This window comes from Homalodisca vitripennis, unplaced genomic scaffold (genome assembly GCF_021130785.1).
Source record: "Homalodisca vitripennis isolate AUS2020 unplaced genomic scaffold, UT_GWSS_2.1 ScUCBcl_1973;HRSCAF=6263, whole genome shotgun sequence".
Lineage (NCBI taxonomy): Eukaryota > Metazoa > Arthropoda > Insecta > Hemiptera > Cicadellidae > Homalodisca > Homalodisca vitripennis.
In genome coordinates this window covers 53,176-72,188 of record NW_025778105.1, presented here as the reverse complement: position 1 = coordinate 72,188, position 19,013 = coordinate 53,176, and the positions used below count along the sequence as shown (strand labels likewise).

General features: G+C 38.2%; 1 protein-coding gene across 1 annotated transcript in view; it reads left to right on the top strand.

Annotated features, from left to right (window-relative positions):
- The window catches only part of LOC124371780 (protein shuttle craft-like), a gene marked incomplete at its 5' end in the record, with an annotated part of 43,234 nt that extends 24,529 nt beyond the window's left edge, over positions 1-18,705 (top strand). The window contains 3 exon segments of the mRNA XM_046830123.1: positions 3,404-3,556; positions 16,915-17,024; positions 17,661-18,705. Of these exon segments, the coding sequence (XP_046686079.1) occupies positions 3,404-3,556; positions 16,915-17,024; positions 17,661-17,769 (372 nt within the window).
- Between the last annotated feature and the right edge of the window lie 308 nt (positions 18,706-19,013).

Here is a 19,013-nt window from a genome sequence, read left to right as displayed (position 1 = left end):
TATGAGCAAAAACATTTTGTTTTTTATTTTGACACAACTTAGTGTTATTGAAATATTTTATTTTTTCACTTTTTAGTTATTCTATCTTAAACTCCATTTAATTCTTTACAAAAAGACATATAAAAATTTTATATTTTTAAATAAAGTTTGGAAAATAAATATGAACCACTACAAAACTAGAAATTTTCTAACCTAACCTAACACTCTGTGTATTGTCTACACTGCTAATGCTGAAATCTAATGCCTGCAATACTTGATCTTCATTGTCAGCAATGTTTTTACGACTCATTGTTTATAAATATCACTGAACAAACACAAAAAACGAAATAATTTGACGATACTAACACTACAAACCCATTTACACTTTAAAACTTTCAATATCAATTTGTGAAATAAATAACAGTGCAAACAAAACACGTGACGGCTCGTCCGCGTAGCGGTCGATTCTAAACTTGACTGACGCGCTCACTTTACAACCACCGTAAAAATCAGAATCTAACCAGAATGCAACAAAAACCTACATCAAAAGTTACGTTGAAGCCTTTGGAATGCGTATGTATATTCATTGAGCCAATTTAGATAAATACTATAATAAAATATAAGCATTACTGCAGAAGTCGCTAACAGCAATTCTGGCATTTCTTGGATATATTGCGGGATCGCTGACAGCGATGCTCTGGCACTCAAAGGGTTAAAGATACTCTTGTAAAAGCCAGGAACAACAAACAACTGATAACTCTCAACTATGACATGTTTGGCAAGTTTATCTTTAAAGTGGTCATGTGTGCTAATGCGTTGATGGATTTCAATGAAAAAAGTAATGTTGGAATTGTTATAAAAATTTCAAATCAGTTGGTATCTTTTAAAAATTGTATAACTTATGTGAAACAGCTGATACCTATCAAAAGACAAAATGTTTGTAGCTCACGGCTTGTGCAAGCGTACCTTTAAAGTGGCCGTGCTCACTTATTTCTTGACAAATTCCTCTGAAAGTACCGTTAGAGTTGTTATACATTTTTCAATATACTTGGTGTCTAGTACACTTTTTATAACTATACTGGTATTTTGTTATTTGACTTTAAAAATGTTCAACAGAGACCATTTTGTTAATACTGTATTAAAGAAAATAACACATTTATTTTTTTCCTATTACTATTCAAATCTATATGCCAAATTTGGTTTCTTTAGCTTTACTAGTTTTAGAGATAATTATTTGTTAATCAAAACTAAAATAGCAGCTAGCGGCTAAAAATTAATCAAAAATACAAAATGGTGGCTAGCAGCTAAAAGTTATTCTTCATTTTTAGCTTAGAATGACACACAGAATTTGAAAATACATAGCCAGCCAACCTTTTTGTTACACCCTGTATTATAGAATAAAGTGGTTTGACTATGACATATGAATCTGCATCTGATCTCTCCATAGGCAGATATTTATCTTGTTGGATATTGGTCTAATCACAGGAAAGGGATATTAATGAAATATTTTAACAGAAATCTCGTTAGAGAAAGATAGAATTCATGTGAAACTTTACCTTACATAAAATAGTGGTTACTGTGCAATTTTAGCACAAATATTGAGTTCCCTGATTGTGTTCCAAAGTATTTCCTTACCAAAATATCCAAAAGATGCAGAATTCACACAATAAAAAGTATGAAACACTATGTAAAAATATGTAACATTTGCAAGTTATTTTGTCATATACAAAATGTAGCAAATTGACAAAATTACACTATGTGTTATATCATAGTAATCACAAAATTGTGTTTTACTCGATAAACAACAATTTATATGTCATACAAAAAACTTAACACAACATGTATATCATTTACTATACAGGGTGAGGCAGACCACCCGACCGCGATGTATAGCTGCTAAACCAAGCTTCGTCACTCTTTTAAATGTGTAAGTTTTTTGTGTTTATACTCTGGCTTTATCTTTGATGATTGAGAAATGGTGCCAAAAATACTAATTTTCACGACATTTAGTATGCCGTTATGTTCTTCTACCTATGCTTTAAGGTATTCAAAAGTGTCTACCCACTTATTTAAAGCACTTGCCATATAATGAGGGGTAATGAAAAAAGAGTGAATTTTTATGAAATTTAAACGTTGATTACAATTTATTTATTTATTAGTGACCTTTGATGGATTTGTTTGATAACAAACCAAATGACAATACCAGCTATTTTTAATTAATCTAAACATAAGTTTGTACTTACTTTTTACCCTTATAGAAAAGCTTATCTTCACAAATTACTGAACATTCGTGAACAAGTTTGGGACAAATGATAATCATTAATATCTTATCAGATTTTTTTTAGTTAGTCAGTTTGAGCAACCAATTTTTAAACATATAATGAAAACCTTTAAATTTGTAATGAAAACTGCTTATTTTGGATAGAAAGAGCTGCTCTTTTCAGTAATGCCAGTTCTATGCTCACAAAATAAAAATTTCCTTTGCTATAATACTAGTGAATGTAGGTAATTGTTTACCTTTTCACAAATTCACAGCTGGCACTAATTCTCCAATTACTTTGTGGGTTTCTAAAGTCAAATGATAAGGTTATTGGAAATTTCAATATCTATTTGGAATAGCTTAGTTCATTGGGAGCAGTTAGATATCATATTTGTCAGGGTTAAAGTCTTGTTTGATGGTTTAAGTACACCATAGAAGCGAAGATTACTCAGCAATGAGATATGAGTCACTGGCCACTGCAAAGTGAACCTACAGGAACGCAACTGGTCAGTACAAGGGTTGATAGAAAGATAATTTACAAGATGTTGGCTAAGAAAAGTAGCTGTTGAGAGAATGACTGGATGACTCCACTGAATGCAGCAGTAGTGGGTGGGCATTACTGACTACTGTTCTGCAGTCTTTATTTTGTTTATATATTATTACTAAAGGGGTTTTTTTAATACTAAGAATTTCAGAACCTGAACTGTTGAAAATTGGAAAACTATTTGTTAATTATAAAATCTGATTTCTGAGTTAAACTCAATTTTGTTTCTTTATATTCACTAATTTTCTGTAGAATAGCTTAACAAATTCTCTGGAGTTATCATGGTATTCATTACAAAGTCTTGTATTTATGATTCTACATTTTGGATTACAGGTTTAAGTTAAGTTTGTTATTGTTACATAAATTAATACCTACTGTCCATTATATAAATTATATTTAATTTGGTTTGAACATTATATCATTCATAGAAAGAATCTGTAGTTAAATTTGTATTTTTCCAGTTCATATCAAGTTATTATTAATTTCTAACCCTATCATAAGTTAGCTCTAATCAATAGTTTTTAACTGAGAACACTCTAGGACAATTAAACTTTTATATTATTTGTATTCAGACTCTTAGAATTGTAATACTATCTGAATAAAATATGTTATTTTTACAGTCCAAGCAGAAGAGTAGAAGCTTTTCGTTTGAAGTTATGAACAGAGATAAGCGGCAGTTTGTTCATGAGTATTGTACCCACTTTGGTTGTGAATCAGTGGCGTATGATGCTGAGCCAAAACGCAATGTTGTAGCCACTGCACAGCGAGATAAGGTATATTACTTGATATTACCAATTTTCTGTTAAGAACCCATAACATAATATCCTGAACTCTTCATATCTTCATCAATTTTAGCCTTAAACCAAACCTCTTTTGTAAACATAATACAGAGTGAGTTTTATGTCCTGGCACACCTGGATATAATTTAAACGGTCCGAGATATCTATGTGAAACCTTGACCCCACCTATTTATAACATATTTTTTCAAGTTGTTGAAAATTTTGCCCCCCCTTTTCTAAAGGGGGGGAACAAAATTTTCAAATACAAACCCCTATCATGTGACCCCTCATTTTAAAGGGAATAAAAAAATAAATCCAATAATGCAAACTAGAGGTCTTTACGTTTATTTTAACAGATTTTATGACAAATTTACAATTGAGTAAAGGGAGGCAACTAAACATTTTCAAATACAAATCCCTATCATGTCTCAAGTTTTTACACACGTCTAGCACACTGTCAAACAGCCGAAGGTGAACAGTTTGAACACCTGCTACATTAACCCGTTTCTTCCCACTGTCGACATTTGTCGACACGCAACTTAATATTTTTTTGTGGGAAATTTTGATTGTCTAGGACTCTTACGATAATATCCCGCTGTTATGTTTGGTATCTCTGAACTAGCAGTTGATGCGCCGCGGCAGTGGCTAGTTTGGTGCTTTTGTGTCAACAACTCTACTGATTGACTCTCAGCCTCACTATGTCACTGATAGACAGGTAAGTGTATTACAACCTTGTAAATAATAATATTATTTTACCGTACGCTATTTATAGTGATATAAGATATGTGTATGACGTATGATTACTGTGTTGAACGTGTAAAATATTGTTTTAGGGGTATCGATTTTACAATCATAAATATTGATGTCGACAAATGTCGACAGTGGGCACCAGCGGTAGGGGTCGATGTCCATTACAACAAATTGTTTTTTTTAGGTTGACGGTAGCTGACATCGCTAATATATTGGAAGAGAGTGAAAATATTATAGATCCAACATTTTTTATTGAGCCACCAGATAATCCAGCCCTCAGTGACTGTGATTCCCGATGACGATGATAGTGGCAACATAAATCATTTATCTGGCAACCAACTCAGAGCTGGTGGTGAGCTGATAGGAAGAAAATTAACTGAAGATGGGTTAGTTACAATAAGAATTGGTGGAATACCTGAAGAAAAAAAGTGACCAAGAAGAAGTGGAACAAGTAGAAGAAGATAAGAAATTTGAGGAACCTGTGGACGAAGATGACAGTGTAGTAAGCGTAGATGTTGTTTTTGAAGAAGAAAACCCAAGGAAAAGTTAGCAATTTCACGTAATCGTTTTCAGGATATCTTGAAAAACATTCACTTCTGTGAAAATGATAAATTAGACAAAGATGACAAGTTTGCCAAAGGTTCGCTCTGTTATGTGCATGCTGGAACGAGCGATGGCTTCGTTACTTCCCAGGTGACATTTACTTATCCATTGATGAATCCATGGTACCTTATTTTGGAAGGCACGGGTTGAAACAACATATCCATGGGAAGCCTATCCGATTCGGATATAAAGTTTGGGATATTAGCTACAAGGTTAGGCTACGCTATTCAAGCGGAACCGTATCAGGGCAAAGCGGACTGGAGCAACTATTCCTGAGCTCGGTGTGTGGGAGGCTCAGTTGTCATTGATCTTATATCTGAACTCCCACAGGACAGAAAAATATAGTTTGTTTTTCGACAACTTCTTTACATCTTTAAAACTGCTTGAAGCGTTAAAAAACAGGGGATATCATGGTACAGGGACCATAAGGGTAGACAGAGTTGAGGATGCCCCTCTTCGTAAACCTCAAGATCTCAAGAAAGAACCAAGAGGTACTTTCCATCAAATAACTGACACAGACACCAACATAACACTTGTAAGATACATGGACAACAGTGTTTTTTACTTATAGCGTCGACAGCAACAGGCGTTCATCCTGAGGGGAGGAAAGCAAAGCGTTGGTCCTCTAGCAATATAAAAAACACATCGTTGTGCCACAGCCAAACTGTGTCAATTGGTACAATATGAATATGGGTGGGGTGGGATAGGCTAGATGGAAAATGTATTCTACCTACCGTATTCATATTCGCAACAAAAAAGTGGTATTGGCCAATGGTTGCATACATGCTGAATGTGAGTATGAATAATGCTTGGATTTTATACAGAATGACGCCAAAAGGAGCTGAAGAACAATTAGATCTTCTTGGATTCACCCGCTACATTGTCCGTACGTACATGCGGAACATGCACAAGCCATCGATCCTCTGCAGGACGGCCAAGCCAGACAGTATCCAGTAGGGTGTTGCCTGAAATCCGATTCCAGTGGAAAAGATCATCATTTAGAAAACAGTTCAAAAGCAAATTCGCTGCGCACTGTGTTCCAAAGCAACAAGGAAACGGTGCAAGACTTGTCAAGTTGGATGCCATGTGCTTTGTGCGGAGGCTTTTCCATACTTCCTGAGGAAGTAATCTCTTATACAATCCTTTCTGATATGTAATCTATTCATAAATACTGTAATGGAACAATAAAAGCATCATTATTTCATTTTTTAACTTATTTTAAAACCACCCCCTTTCATTCCCACTGTCGACAAATGTCTACATTAGCCTCTATTCTCTAACTGCACCCGTTTCATGCCCACTGTCGACATGCTATAATTTATTGTTATTATTAAATTTTACATATTTCATACTAAAAACTATAGTAAATAACTGATAATAAAGCAAATAACCAAAGGCCACCAAAAAATCTGACAAAAAATAATTTGGGCAGAAACGGGTTAAAACAGGTAACTGTTTTTAGAATTTGCGTTAGTGTTGACTCATGTTACGATAAACAGGACAAGACAGTTACTGATTTTATTATTGTAAATTTGTCATAAAATCTGTTAAAATAAACGTAGAGACCTCTAGTTTAGATTATTGGATTTCTTTTTTTATTCCCTTTAAAATGAGGGGTCACATGATAGGGGTTTGTATTTGAAAATGTTTAGTTGCCCCCCTTTACCCCTTTAGAAAAGGGTGGCAAAATTTTCAACAACTTGAAAAATTGAAAAAATATGTTATAATAGGTAGGGTCAAGGTTTCACATAGATATCTCGGACCGTTTAAATTATATCCAGGTGTGCCAGGACATAAAACTCACTCTGTATATGGGTTTATACAGTATAACATTGGCTTGTGAATACGATAACTACTGTGTTTTATTACTGATTCATACCAAAAACTTGGTGTAGGATAGTACTTACACTTATAATATGTTGGATAATTTCATTAACTAGCCATATTTAAAATAATTTTAAAGATGCAGCTCACATTTTTACATTTTTATTTCAGCTTTTACACAATACAGGCCAAATGTTAGATATTTTTGTACAAACTTAAAATAAGATAGTGCTTCTGGACAAAAACATGGCTAAACATAGGGTTATTTTTATGCCTTTGTTCAAATTCAAGCCATACACAGGAAAGTACTATGTTAATGTTTGGTAAAATAAAAAATTCTGGGTATTTATGAATGTTAAACTTTCTGTTGAGTTGGTTACAAAAGCCATTTTATCGATGCTATCAATGGTTTCATGAACAATTTATACATTCAGTTAAACACCCAGATGAAGAGAAGTTAAATTTAAAACACAGTTTTGTTCATGTGATGTTTGTTCCTCCCATTGCAACACTTTCTTGCAGTCTATGGAACAGAATTTAATTCAAGCAATTAACATGCAGTACAAAAAGATACTTAGTTTTTTCTAAAATATTGTGATTAAATTCTTAAAAGAATAAATAACACAGAACACTATGAATAATTATTTGTGTAGAGTAAATACATGGTGTACTCACTTACCAATGTTTGAGTAAACTTCAAAGAAAAAGCTATTATTTGTCTGTAGAAAAATTGGTAGCATATCCTGGATTGGAACAGTAAAAATACATTATGCCAAATGAAATAACTACTGTTGATTAAAGTGACAAATCAGCTGTGAGATGTGGTCAATCAAACGCTTATTGATACACATTACAACGCCCTAACAGCAGATAATGTAACCAAGTAGCTGTCTGATGACAAAGAGGAAAACAACTAGTTTCAGACAGATGATGCCTTAATAGAAGACCTGTACGGGGCAGAAGTTAAAAATTAATAATCGGAGGACCAATTATGAAAATAAAAATAAAACAATGTGCAGAATGGCGGGAAAGTGGGCAGGTAACAAGAGGTGAGAGGAGAATACAACACAAGTGATGGAGTTTTAACAGTACCTTGGAAAACTCGCTGTGTGTAGAGATCCACAGGGGGAAGCAGCAACGACAGGAGTGCTTAGGCGCGACGTAATTGGCGCGTAGCGAACGGGCGTCACCGCTGGCGGCCGCGGTAGAACGACGAATAATCCGCACTGGACACTGTCTTCTCCACTAATACCCTGAAAATTACCTCCAAAGGAGTGTGGGAGGAGGATGGTAATGCACATTAAAGAAAAACACTTGAAAACAAAGTCAATACGAAAGGGTCGAGCACAAAGAGTGACCCACGAACTGTAGAGCTACATGGTCTCCGGCCGATGATTCCACTCAGAATGCCGGGAAGCGGCTCGCTCCAGGGGACGCTATCGCCCTGGTTGGTTAGAGGGGTATCTGCTATTCGCCGAACGGGCAGCAGTCGCAAAGCGGAAGAGCGCCCAGAATACTTCAAGTTCAGGACCCTTTAAGATATCAGGGGGTGTGGCGCTGATTGGAACAGCGGACGACTGATTTGGGACCACGCTCCCTCTCTCTCTTATACCTAAATGCGTCTGGGCTAGATTATGCTTATCTATATTAAATTAAATATTGAACATACCGGCGGCTTTGAATCATCAGGATTCAACAAATCAAAGTGGCATGATCGAGAAAGAACATGAGAAATAAAGCTAAAGACTAACATCTTAAACTAGGTCTTAACTATCTATCCTAAAGTGTTGAGATAGACTTAAGCTATTGGTGACAAGAACGGCAGCAGGAACACTTTGACTGCCGGGCGTGTGAAGGTACCTTGGGGGGTCTTGAGTTCTACCACACGCACTACACTGTCACGTCCAGGGAAAAGCTTAGTTATTCTAGCGAGGGGCCAACACAGCGAGGGAGAGTCTTGTTGGACCAATACTAGATCGCCAACTTGTAAATTTCGGGAGGGCCGCTCCCACTTAAGTCTTTGCTGGAGGGAATGGAGGTACTCCCTGCTCCAGCGTTTCCACACTCGCTGGGAGCAAGCCTGCACTAGCTGCCAATGAGCCAGCCTGTTATCCGGCAAATCTGCAAGGTTGCGTTCGGGCACAGCCACTAGCGGCGCTCCAATCAGGAAGTGCCCCGGAGTGAGAGGTTGTAAATCGTTGGGGTCACTGGAGAGCGCAGTAAGCGGGCGGGAATTCAACATTGCTTCCACCTGGCAAGTGAGGGTGGTAAATTGGGCAAGAGTGGGAACATAGGTGCCCAGAACTCTTTTCAAGTGAAATTTGGCGCTCTTAATGGCGCTTTCCCAGAGGCCGCCATGGTGGGGAGCTGCAGGGGGGTTAAAATGAAAGTTAATTTTCTGGCCGAGGGAAAATTGGTGAATTTGGAGCTTGCCAGAGGAAGTGATTAGTTGCTGTAAAGAGTTTCTCGCACCAACAAAGTTTGTACCACAGTCACTATAGATGTCGGTACATAGGCCTCTACGTGAAACAAAACGTGTGAGTGCGGCTATAAATGCGTCCGTGGACAGATCAGTGGCGACTTCTATATGTACAGACTTAGTCACTAGGCACACAAAGAGACAGATGTAAGCTTTAGTGTGTCGGATAGAGCGGAGGTTGTGAATCTTGACGTTGAAGGGACCACCATAGTCAATGCCCGTCGACAAGAAAGGTCGAGCGGGAATTATGCGGGCTTTGGGTAGATCACCCATGAGAGGGAACAAAGGCTTGGGTCTTTGTTTAAAGCAAGGGAGGCATTGAAAAATGCGCGAGCGCACCACACTACGAGCAGAGAGAATCCAGACATGCTGGGCTAAAAGGGACATGGTTAATTGAACCCCTGAATGTAAGTTTTGTAGGTGAGTGTGGTCTATTAGTAAGTTAACAACATGGTGAGATTTAGGCAAAATACAGGGGTGGCGCACTTCTTCCGTCAAGTCAGCAAGCTTTAGTCGACCACCAACACGGAGGAGTCCTTCAGCATCAATGAAGGGAGCAAGGCGCTGTAGCTTGATGGAGCAGTTCTTGTTGTCTCGAAGGGCTGCCAGGTCATCAGGAAAAGATTCTCGTTGAACTAATTGGAAGAGGCGAAGTTGAGCAGCTCGCACCTCGACGACAGAAAGAGGACCCACATGTTGTTCTTGCCGGCGGCTATGAGAGACGAACCGGAGGAGATACGCCAACACATGGAGCAGCTTGGTCCAGGAGGAGAAACGAGTGAGTAGATCCCAAGGAGGCTGGGAGGCTGCAACGAAGACGGACAGCGGAACGGGCTTCAACTCGTCCAAGGAAGAATCATCGAGCGGAGAAAAACTGGAAGTGTGGGCCAATCTGGAGGAGGTAGTTGCAGCCACAAGGGTCCGTGCCACCAAAGAGTGTGATGAACAAGTTCCGAAGGGAGGATCCCACGAGAAGCACAGTCTGCAGGGTTGTCAGCACTAGACACATGACGCCAAGAAGAGGGAGGAATGAGCTCTTGGATTTGAGCTACACGATTCGCTACATACGTTTTGAGGCGGTAAGGGAGAGTATGTATCCAGGACAGAGTCACAGTCGAATCACACCACAAAGTTGTAGAGTCAATACTTAATACACTGGAATACTGAGACTGTACATAATGAACTAAATTAGCCAGGAGGTGAGCCGCGCACAACTCTAATCGCGGCAAAGTTACTCGTTTTAGCGGGGCAGCACGAGTTTTTGAAATTATTTGGGTCACACTCACTTCACTATCAGTGTTTATGCACCTTATATACACAACAGCGGCGTAACCGGTCTCGGATGCGTCCGAGAAACCATGTAGTTCACATGAGCTAGAGGGGGTGGCCATTATCGGCCGAGGGATCGACACTTCAACAATGTTTTTTAAGTCGATCACAAAGTCTCGCCATTTTAGCGCGAGGTCCGGAGACAAGGGTTCATCCCAAGATACACCGGAAGTCCACAACACTTGCATGAAGCGCTTTGCTATCATTATGCAAGGGGACAAAAAACCGCACGGGTCGTAAATCCGAGCGATCAGACTTAGCACTTTCCGCTTAGTCGGGGCATCACATGTGAAGTTGAGGTTATATTTAAAACAGTCTGTCACAGGTGACCAATGGATACCTAAGATGGAGAACAGAGGGTCCGACGAAGGTTGAAGAAACACAGGGGATTCTTGATGAGAGGCAGGCAATGGTTGAAGTAATTTTGGGCAATTAGAAACCCATTTCCTCAGTTCAAAGCCGCCTAAGCGGAGAAGCTCGATCAGCTGATGTTGAAGTTGGAGAGCTTCGTCTTCAGTGGACGCTCCGGCTATCAAATCGTCCACATAGCTATGGTGTTTCAGAATGTGAGCTGCCTGAGGGAAATTGGAACCTTCATCTTGTGTCAATTGTCGGAGAGTTTTTATGGCGAGGTAGGGTGAACAGTTCATACCATACGTCACCGTGGTCAGCTGGTAAGTAGAGAGCGGAAGGGAGGGGTTTTCACGCCAAAGGATGAGCTGAAACCTTTGGTCGTCTGGATGAATCTTAATTTGGCGGTACATCTGCCGGATGTCGCACGAAAAAACAAAATTTTTCAGCCGGAAGTGGAGAAGGATATCACAAATATTATTTTGTAACTTTGGACCGGTGAGAAGTACGTCGTTGAGGGATAGGCCTGAGCCGGTCTTGGCACTGGCGTCAAAAACAACACGAAGCTTGGTAGTGCTACTATACTCTTTCACTACCCCATGATGTGGGAGAAAATAATGCGGAGCAGATAAATCAGGATGGGGAAGACATTTCATGTGTCCGAGCGCCTCGTACTCGGTCATGAACTCGATATAGAGCGCCTTCAGGGGGGAGTTATTTCTGGCGTGGATCCGCCTCTCCATAGACTCCAGGCGATGAGCGGCGGTTGACCTTGACGTTCCCAATTTAGTGTGGGCGAGGTTGTCAACAAAGGGAAGCTTGACTACATAGCGACCTTCCGAGTCACGTGTATGCGATGTCTCAAACAGTTTATCACACGCGATTTCTTCTTCCGATTTTTTACTACAGATCGGAAGTTCTTCCTGTGTCCAAAATCGTTGAAGGGAGGAGTGGAGGTCAGTATCTGTGGTCGAGAGGAGAGAGATGGCGAGATTAGAGGTTCTTTGCGCGGTAGAGAGACACGGCGCACTTCCAACAATCACATATCCAAAAATAGTGCCAAGAGCAGAAGGCATATTCGCCCCGAGAGAGTGTCGCTCATTGGTAAGCAGTTGAGGGAAGAGAGAGTTGCCGATGAGGACATCGATTGGACCAGGCTTGCCAAAGGTCGGGTCCGCGAGAACAAAAGATTTTGTTCGCATGAGTACTTCCGGGTTAAGTTCTACCCGCGGAAGTTCGAGAGAGATTTTTTCCAGTACATGGAAGGAATGGTTTTGGGCAATTAAGTGTCCCGATAATGTTTCAAGATTGAGATCTAGTGACCCTCTGGTGTTAGTCATGTTTTGGGCTAACCCAATGACAGTGAGGTTAGAAGGCTGGTGACGTGAGCCTAACAGCTGAGCAGCACGCTCAGAAACAAAGTCGGACATACTGCCAGAATCCAATAAGGCGCGGAAAATATATGACTGGCCATTGTGGGCAGTGAGTTTGACCAGTGCTGTACAGAGCAGCACGGTGCTTGTTTCAGTGAGAGAGGTGGAGCGCGCGGCACAAGTCAGTGTTGTGTTGACAGCTAGCGGGGGGGGGGGGGTAGAGGCGCAGTGGCGGAAGAGCTAGGCCTATCGGCGCTGTTATTAAAGTGCAGAAGCGAATGGTGTTTCCTGTGGCAAGTCGAACATGTGTTCTTGGATCTGCACTCTTTAATCGGATGATTTCCCAAGCATGAAATGCACCGCTGGTTACCTTTAACGAGGTTGTACCGCTCATTAGGAGACTTGTCCTTAAACAGAGGACATTGGTAAATTTTGTGCCCAGATTTCCGGCAACAAAAAACAAAGAGCTTCGTAGTTTGAATTAATTTTAGCGTCAGTAGCTAACAAATTCATTTGCTTGGGGGAGGCGAACTGAACACGCTTTTCAACCCTCGGTCTGGAAGAGGTAGACAGTATTTTTCGTCTCAGAGTGGGTGTGAAGGCTAGCGTCTTCAATCTGGGAGCATTCCAGATTTAAAAATGTTATAATCTCCGTGACCTTGGGGAGGGAATGCGGAGCGGCGCCAGGCTCTCTTTGGGACTCACGATACTGTTCCAATTTCTGGACAGTTTTGCTGTCAAGTTTGCGCAACAAGTGAGCTGACAATAGAGGATTATCAGAGGCGATATCACAGTCCAGGGCTTTCAAGGACTCTGAATGTTCATAAAATGTTGTTATGAACGCTCTAAGTTGTTTAGCATTGTTGCTAGCGACTGCGGGCATGTCAAGTATATAATTTAGATGGAGAGTAGTGAGGCGGCGTATGTTATGATATCTGTCCCGCAACAACTGATAAGCAATGAGGTAATTGGCGGGGGTGAGATTGAGCGACTTCACTAAGTTCAGAGGTTCGCCTTCCAATATGCTCAGTAAATACTGGAACTTAGCGACGTTAGAGAGTGAAGCACTGCGGTGTACTGTAGTGTCAAACAGGTTGATAAATGAAATCCATTTCATAGGAGAACCATCAAACGTCTGTAAGTTTAATTTAGGCAACTTGACTCCAGTTACCGTCGTGGGGAACAACGCGGGATGATCAGAATGTGATGAGGACGCGGGAGTTGTGGGTTCAGTGACAAGATGAACCTCGATCAAGCTAGAAATAGCGACATATAGGTCGTTAACCTCATCCTGATCTTTGGAAAGAGTATCTTGATCCGCTGCTTCACTGTCACCTTCGATGACACGTTGAAGGTTAAGTTCAAAGTCCGCGCGTTTCTTCTTTAGTTCCGCGAACACTGTGTTTAATTGTCTGATTTGAACTGGTGTCAAAGGTGGAGCGCTGGTAGTGATTTTCGTGACGGTTTCGTTAAGAGAAGCAAAACGAGATTTGATAAGATCTGTTGATTTACGATAAGTTTCGTATTTGAATTCCTTGGGAGCCATTGTGATATCGAAAGGGGCAAAGCAGTTTTACAAATGAGAATTACCAAAGGTTTCCCGATAGTGCCACAAAAACAATAAAATGAGACAATTAACAAAGATAATTTAAAAAACAATGGAGGGATACCGTAATGTAAACAAATCAATGTAAGCGAAAGGGGGGAACAAGTTAAGTTGAGATAAGACAAAATTAGATTACATTAAGTGCCGGTATGTCCACCTAAGCTACCTTAATAGCTAATCTAAGTACCAATGTTATGTAACCCTAAGGCGAGAAAATATTTTAAATGGAGCAATTATTAGTAAAAAATAATATAAGAGAGACAGTGATAATTGTTATTAAACAATTAAGTAACCCGTGAGAGATATCCTAAGTTAATCAGGTTGATAAAGAGACACAATGTAGAGAACGGTGAATGAACCTTTTAAAATAAAATTGACAAAAATACAATGGAGTGTAGAGAAATAAGTAGCTAATATGTAGGTTAGAGATAAGAAATGTTGCTTTCAATAATTTGGCAAGAGTACACCATAGAATTGACCTACAATCACCAATACTATCGATCAGAGAGTTAATCTAACACTTCTTAACATAATTTACGCTAGAACATGAAACAACAATGATATAATTGAAATGAAAAGGAGAGCAAATCAGTTCAAGTTAAATCTTAAATTGACATGAGAACTTAGAATGGCAATTAATTGGTTGCTTATTTAACAAGTAAATTACAATGGAACAAAGCGAAATGTTATTCAATAGCAAATTGAATAGTGAGCAATATATTGCTTTAGAAACAATTACAAGGAACAATTAAATTTCCACTAGCACAAAGTTACATTAATGGAATGGAGAATTATTGTGAGTTAATTAATACTATCAAAGAAAGAGTGGTCAATTAACTAAACCAGATATTGCCCTGTTGTTAACTAAATACATTACTAGTATATTACTAATGTGAGAGAGAGTATGGGTGGACTCGTGTCCGAGTCTCTATTCAGAGATATAAACAGAGTTCCGTTACGGCGAGAGAAATGCAGTATCAAAAACCGGTACAGCTGACTGCAGCGGAGGCCGTGCATTCAAGTATCGATCGGGCCATCAGCTGTTGAGGGGCGGTCGTAAAATTAGACTGCCTACGGACAATTACGTAATAGTTGTTGACGTCAACGATCCAGTTGCGCGAGAGAAGAAACAATGTTACCAGTACAACACGTTCGCAGCGCCACCATACAAGCCGGTAGCGTCGGTACGGCAGATTCAAAATGGCGTAACGACGCCTGTTACAATTAATTAATTACAACACAAATTACTGTAATCTACAGGACTGATTCACAATAATCCGGCCCGGAGGACCAAAAATGTACGGGGCAGAAGTTAAAAATTAATAATCGGAGGACCAATTATGAAAATAAAAATAAAACAATGTGCAGAATGGCGGGAAAGTGGGCAGGTAACAAGAGGTGAGAGGAGAATACAACACAAGTGATGGAGTTTTAACAGTACCTTGGAAAACTCGCTGTGTGTAGAGATCCACAGGGGGAAGCAGCAACGACAGGAGTGCTTAGGCGCGACGTAATTGGCGCGTAGAGAACGGGCGTCACCGCTGGCGGCCGCGGTAGAACGACGAATAATCCGCACTGGACACTGTCTTCTCCACTAATACCCTGAAATTACCTCCAAAGGAGTGTGGGAGGAGGATGGTAATGCACATTAAAGAAAAACACTTGAAAACAAAGTCAATACGAAAAGGGTCGAGCACAAAGAGTGACCCACGAACTGTAGAGCTACATGGTCTCCGGCCGATGATTCCACTCAGAATGCCGGGAAGCGGCTCGCTCCAGGGGACGCTATCGCCCTGGTTGGTTAGAGGGGTATCTGCTATTCGCCGAACGGGCAGCAGTCGCAAAGCGGAAGAGCGCCCAGAATACTTCAAGGACAGGACCCTTTAAGATATCAGGGGGTGTGGCGCTGATTGGAACAGCGGACGACTGATTTGGGACCACGCTCCCTCTCTCTCTTATACCTAAATGCGTCTGGGCTAGATTATGCTTATCTATATTAAATTAAATATTGAACAAGACCAGTAGAACAGGATAAAGAAGGGAAAGAAGTAATAACTGTTCAAACAGTATCGCACAACACAGCCATCGGTTTTTTTTCTACATCCATTCCTAGAAGAAAATTATTTCTCAGTGAGAGGCATTTTGGTATGGAAGAGACTTCAAGAACAAGTGTTAAAGTGTTATTTGAAGTGAAAAAACAAAATAAAATTTCCACTATATGAACGTATGTTATGTATTTTTACATTAAATATGTTAGTTTAAACATTAAGAATTCCAGATATCGATTTCCATAAATTGTTCTACAAGTATTACAGTGTTTTATTATTTCTGACAACTTTCTAAAATCAGCAGTTCTTATCAGATGACGTGGATTTCTGCATATTTCAGATGTTTCACATTGTTTTTAAGTGGAAGATTGCTATCAGTGCTTAATATAACAATAGGATACTATAAATATATAGTATAAAATGTTGGTTTTATAATTATTTTGTGGAGTTAAAATGATTTCATTAATCTCTATTTAAGACTCTGTGGATGATCTGTTAGCGGTCCCTTAATGTTTGATTTATCTAAGATCCATCAGCGAATTTCAAATGAGAAAAAGATTTTTAGGTAACTAGGAATTAGGAATCCATATTACACTGTATATGTAGTTTTGTATCTTACTATGTTTGTATCAGAGAGGATATTTGTATACTACTATTTTTATTGTCAGAGTAATTTAGGGTGTCCAACTTTAGGTTTGAGTTAGAGATAGTGCCGGTTCAAATTGTGTCTGCGACTATTGTAATTTTTACCAGTAATGTCGACCTTGTGTTATACCAACTGTTCTCTGTATTATATTTGATAAGATTCTGGCAACAAGCCAGTGGCCCATGAGGATGCACATAATAAGGTTAAAAAAGGTTATTTTATTTAAAGACAATTTACCATTTGCCCCATTGCTCCCTTCATGACCCAATTGTAATTGACAGTCTATCAAATATAACCATACCTTGTTTGTAGAAGAGAACTATTAAATTATGGTTTTTTTCAGGCTTGGCTTCCAAGTTATAGTCTACTAGAAGTAGTTCAACGAGAGATGGGATTACGAAAGGTGCCTCTTCCCATCCTAAACTCTTCCTGTCAGAAATCAGCTTCTCAGAGGTATAATATCTTGTCCTCAAAATAAAAATTCTAACTTTAAACTAAAATAATGTACCCACAAATATTTTTGTAATTTTCCAGTACTGTAAAAATGCAAAACAATCTATAAAAATATACTTTTTGAAAAAAAAAACTTATTTTTAGGGGAAAACAACAGAAATGTTACATTAATGCTGTCAATCAGAGCAGAGCATAACATTTGTTTTACAGATATTTTAAAACTATTTGAGAGAATAAAGTTGTGTTTAAGATATTTTAAGCTGCAATTATGTGGAAATTTTTATAGTAAGAAGATTGTAGAATTAATTAATTTTTAGCACAATACCATGTTAGATGGGAAAATAAAACTAATAACCCCCTCATACTTCATTTAAATATACTGATATACAGGGTGTACATAAAGTCCTGCACGGGTATAATATTTTCTGAACGATACCAGATAAATAAATAAGATTTGGTACATCAATACTACACCTAAAAATCTACTTTTTGAAGGAACTATCAGTTTTCTGTAATATTATCGTTCAGAAAAATATTATACCCGTGCAGGACTTTATGTACACCCTGTATATACTGAAATATGCAGTAAATAAAATTATTTGTTTTGTAACTTGTAAAGTGTTTATGTGTTGGCAGTGAGGTGTTGCCAGTGAGAGTGACACTCAACCAGGCAGCCAAGGGCCTGGGGACTGGTGGAGACACGGATACTCCTGCTGTTGACTACTTTGACTACAACAATAGCTAAAACCTCTACTCACTGTCATTTATACGGGTTCATCTCATTGTTAATATTGCTATTGTTTCATATTGAAAGTTATCTGTTTTCTGTAATCCAAAAGGACTCAGGATTTTGTAAGGATTATGTACCATAGGCAGGCATGTTACAATTTTGCTTTTGTTTTTTGTAATTTATATATAATATAACTTTTACATAATATAGGTTCCAGTTATTAATATAACTTCTATACATATTTTACACTTTTATCAATAGTTTTTTCTTTATGGACCTACAATTTTTAAATTGTATATTTCTGTGTGAATCTTCTGGAAGTAGTTCTACACTGTCTGTATTATTTAGTTTATATCTATGTACTTTGACATTTCTTTTCTTTCCAGCCTGATGTGATTAAAATGACAATAAAGGCAAAGGATCTTTGGTATTATTATATTCTGTTATGTTATTGTGTTTGTTTATTTAAGTGCTTGATAATCTAAAATAAACATTTCATTTTCACAATATGCGATATTTATTAATCCATTTAACTTTGCTGTTTCTGTTTAAGCTATAAATTGCATTCCTTTCAAATTAAATACCTTTGAGGCAGATTTTTTGTGTCATTGTTTGGATTAGATGTTTTCTATAATGCAGATTGTTAGTTTGTTATATATTTTAGGTAAAACCTGTAGTTTTTAGAATGATTTAAACTATGTAAATTTATATTACTTTTAAGTTTTATCTATTCACATGAGAATATTATATGAAAATAAGTTTGGTGGTCATTTTTAATCATGGGCATTCTGTTAAAAGTATTTTATGTTATACTGGTTTGGTTTTAAAATTATTTCAAATATATACATATATAAATATTTTAAAATTAATTTTGCTTGAAAGTAATTAGTATTATGATATTGCTTTAATTTATTGTACCAAACACAAAAAATTAAAATTGTGTCAAGATTATGATTCTGCATTATTTTCCTAAATCCTTTCACCCTGAACTCTTAAAAGAGTTCATACATTTTTACTTTTAAACAGTAAAACCATATTATTGGTTAATTAACAGAAGTTGTTTTTGAAAGTGATTGTTACAGTGGCAATCAAAAAATATTATTAATTGATGCACATGATCTTTTTATGAGTTTTATGTTAAAAATTGTCTAAATCAAAAACTATATTTCATTGGAGCTCTTCTTATTGGAAAAAACCATTTTATTACAACGAATACACAATTATTGTCCAATGATTTAAAATGTAATGTGCAAGGCCTT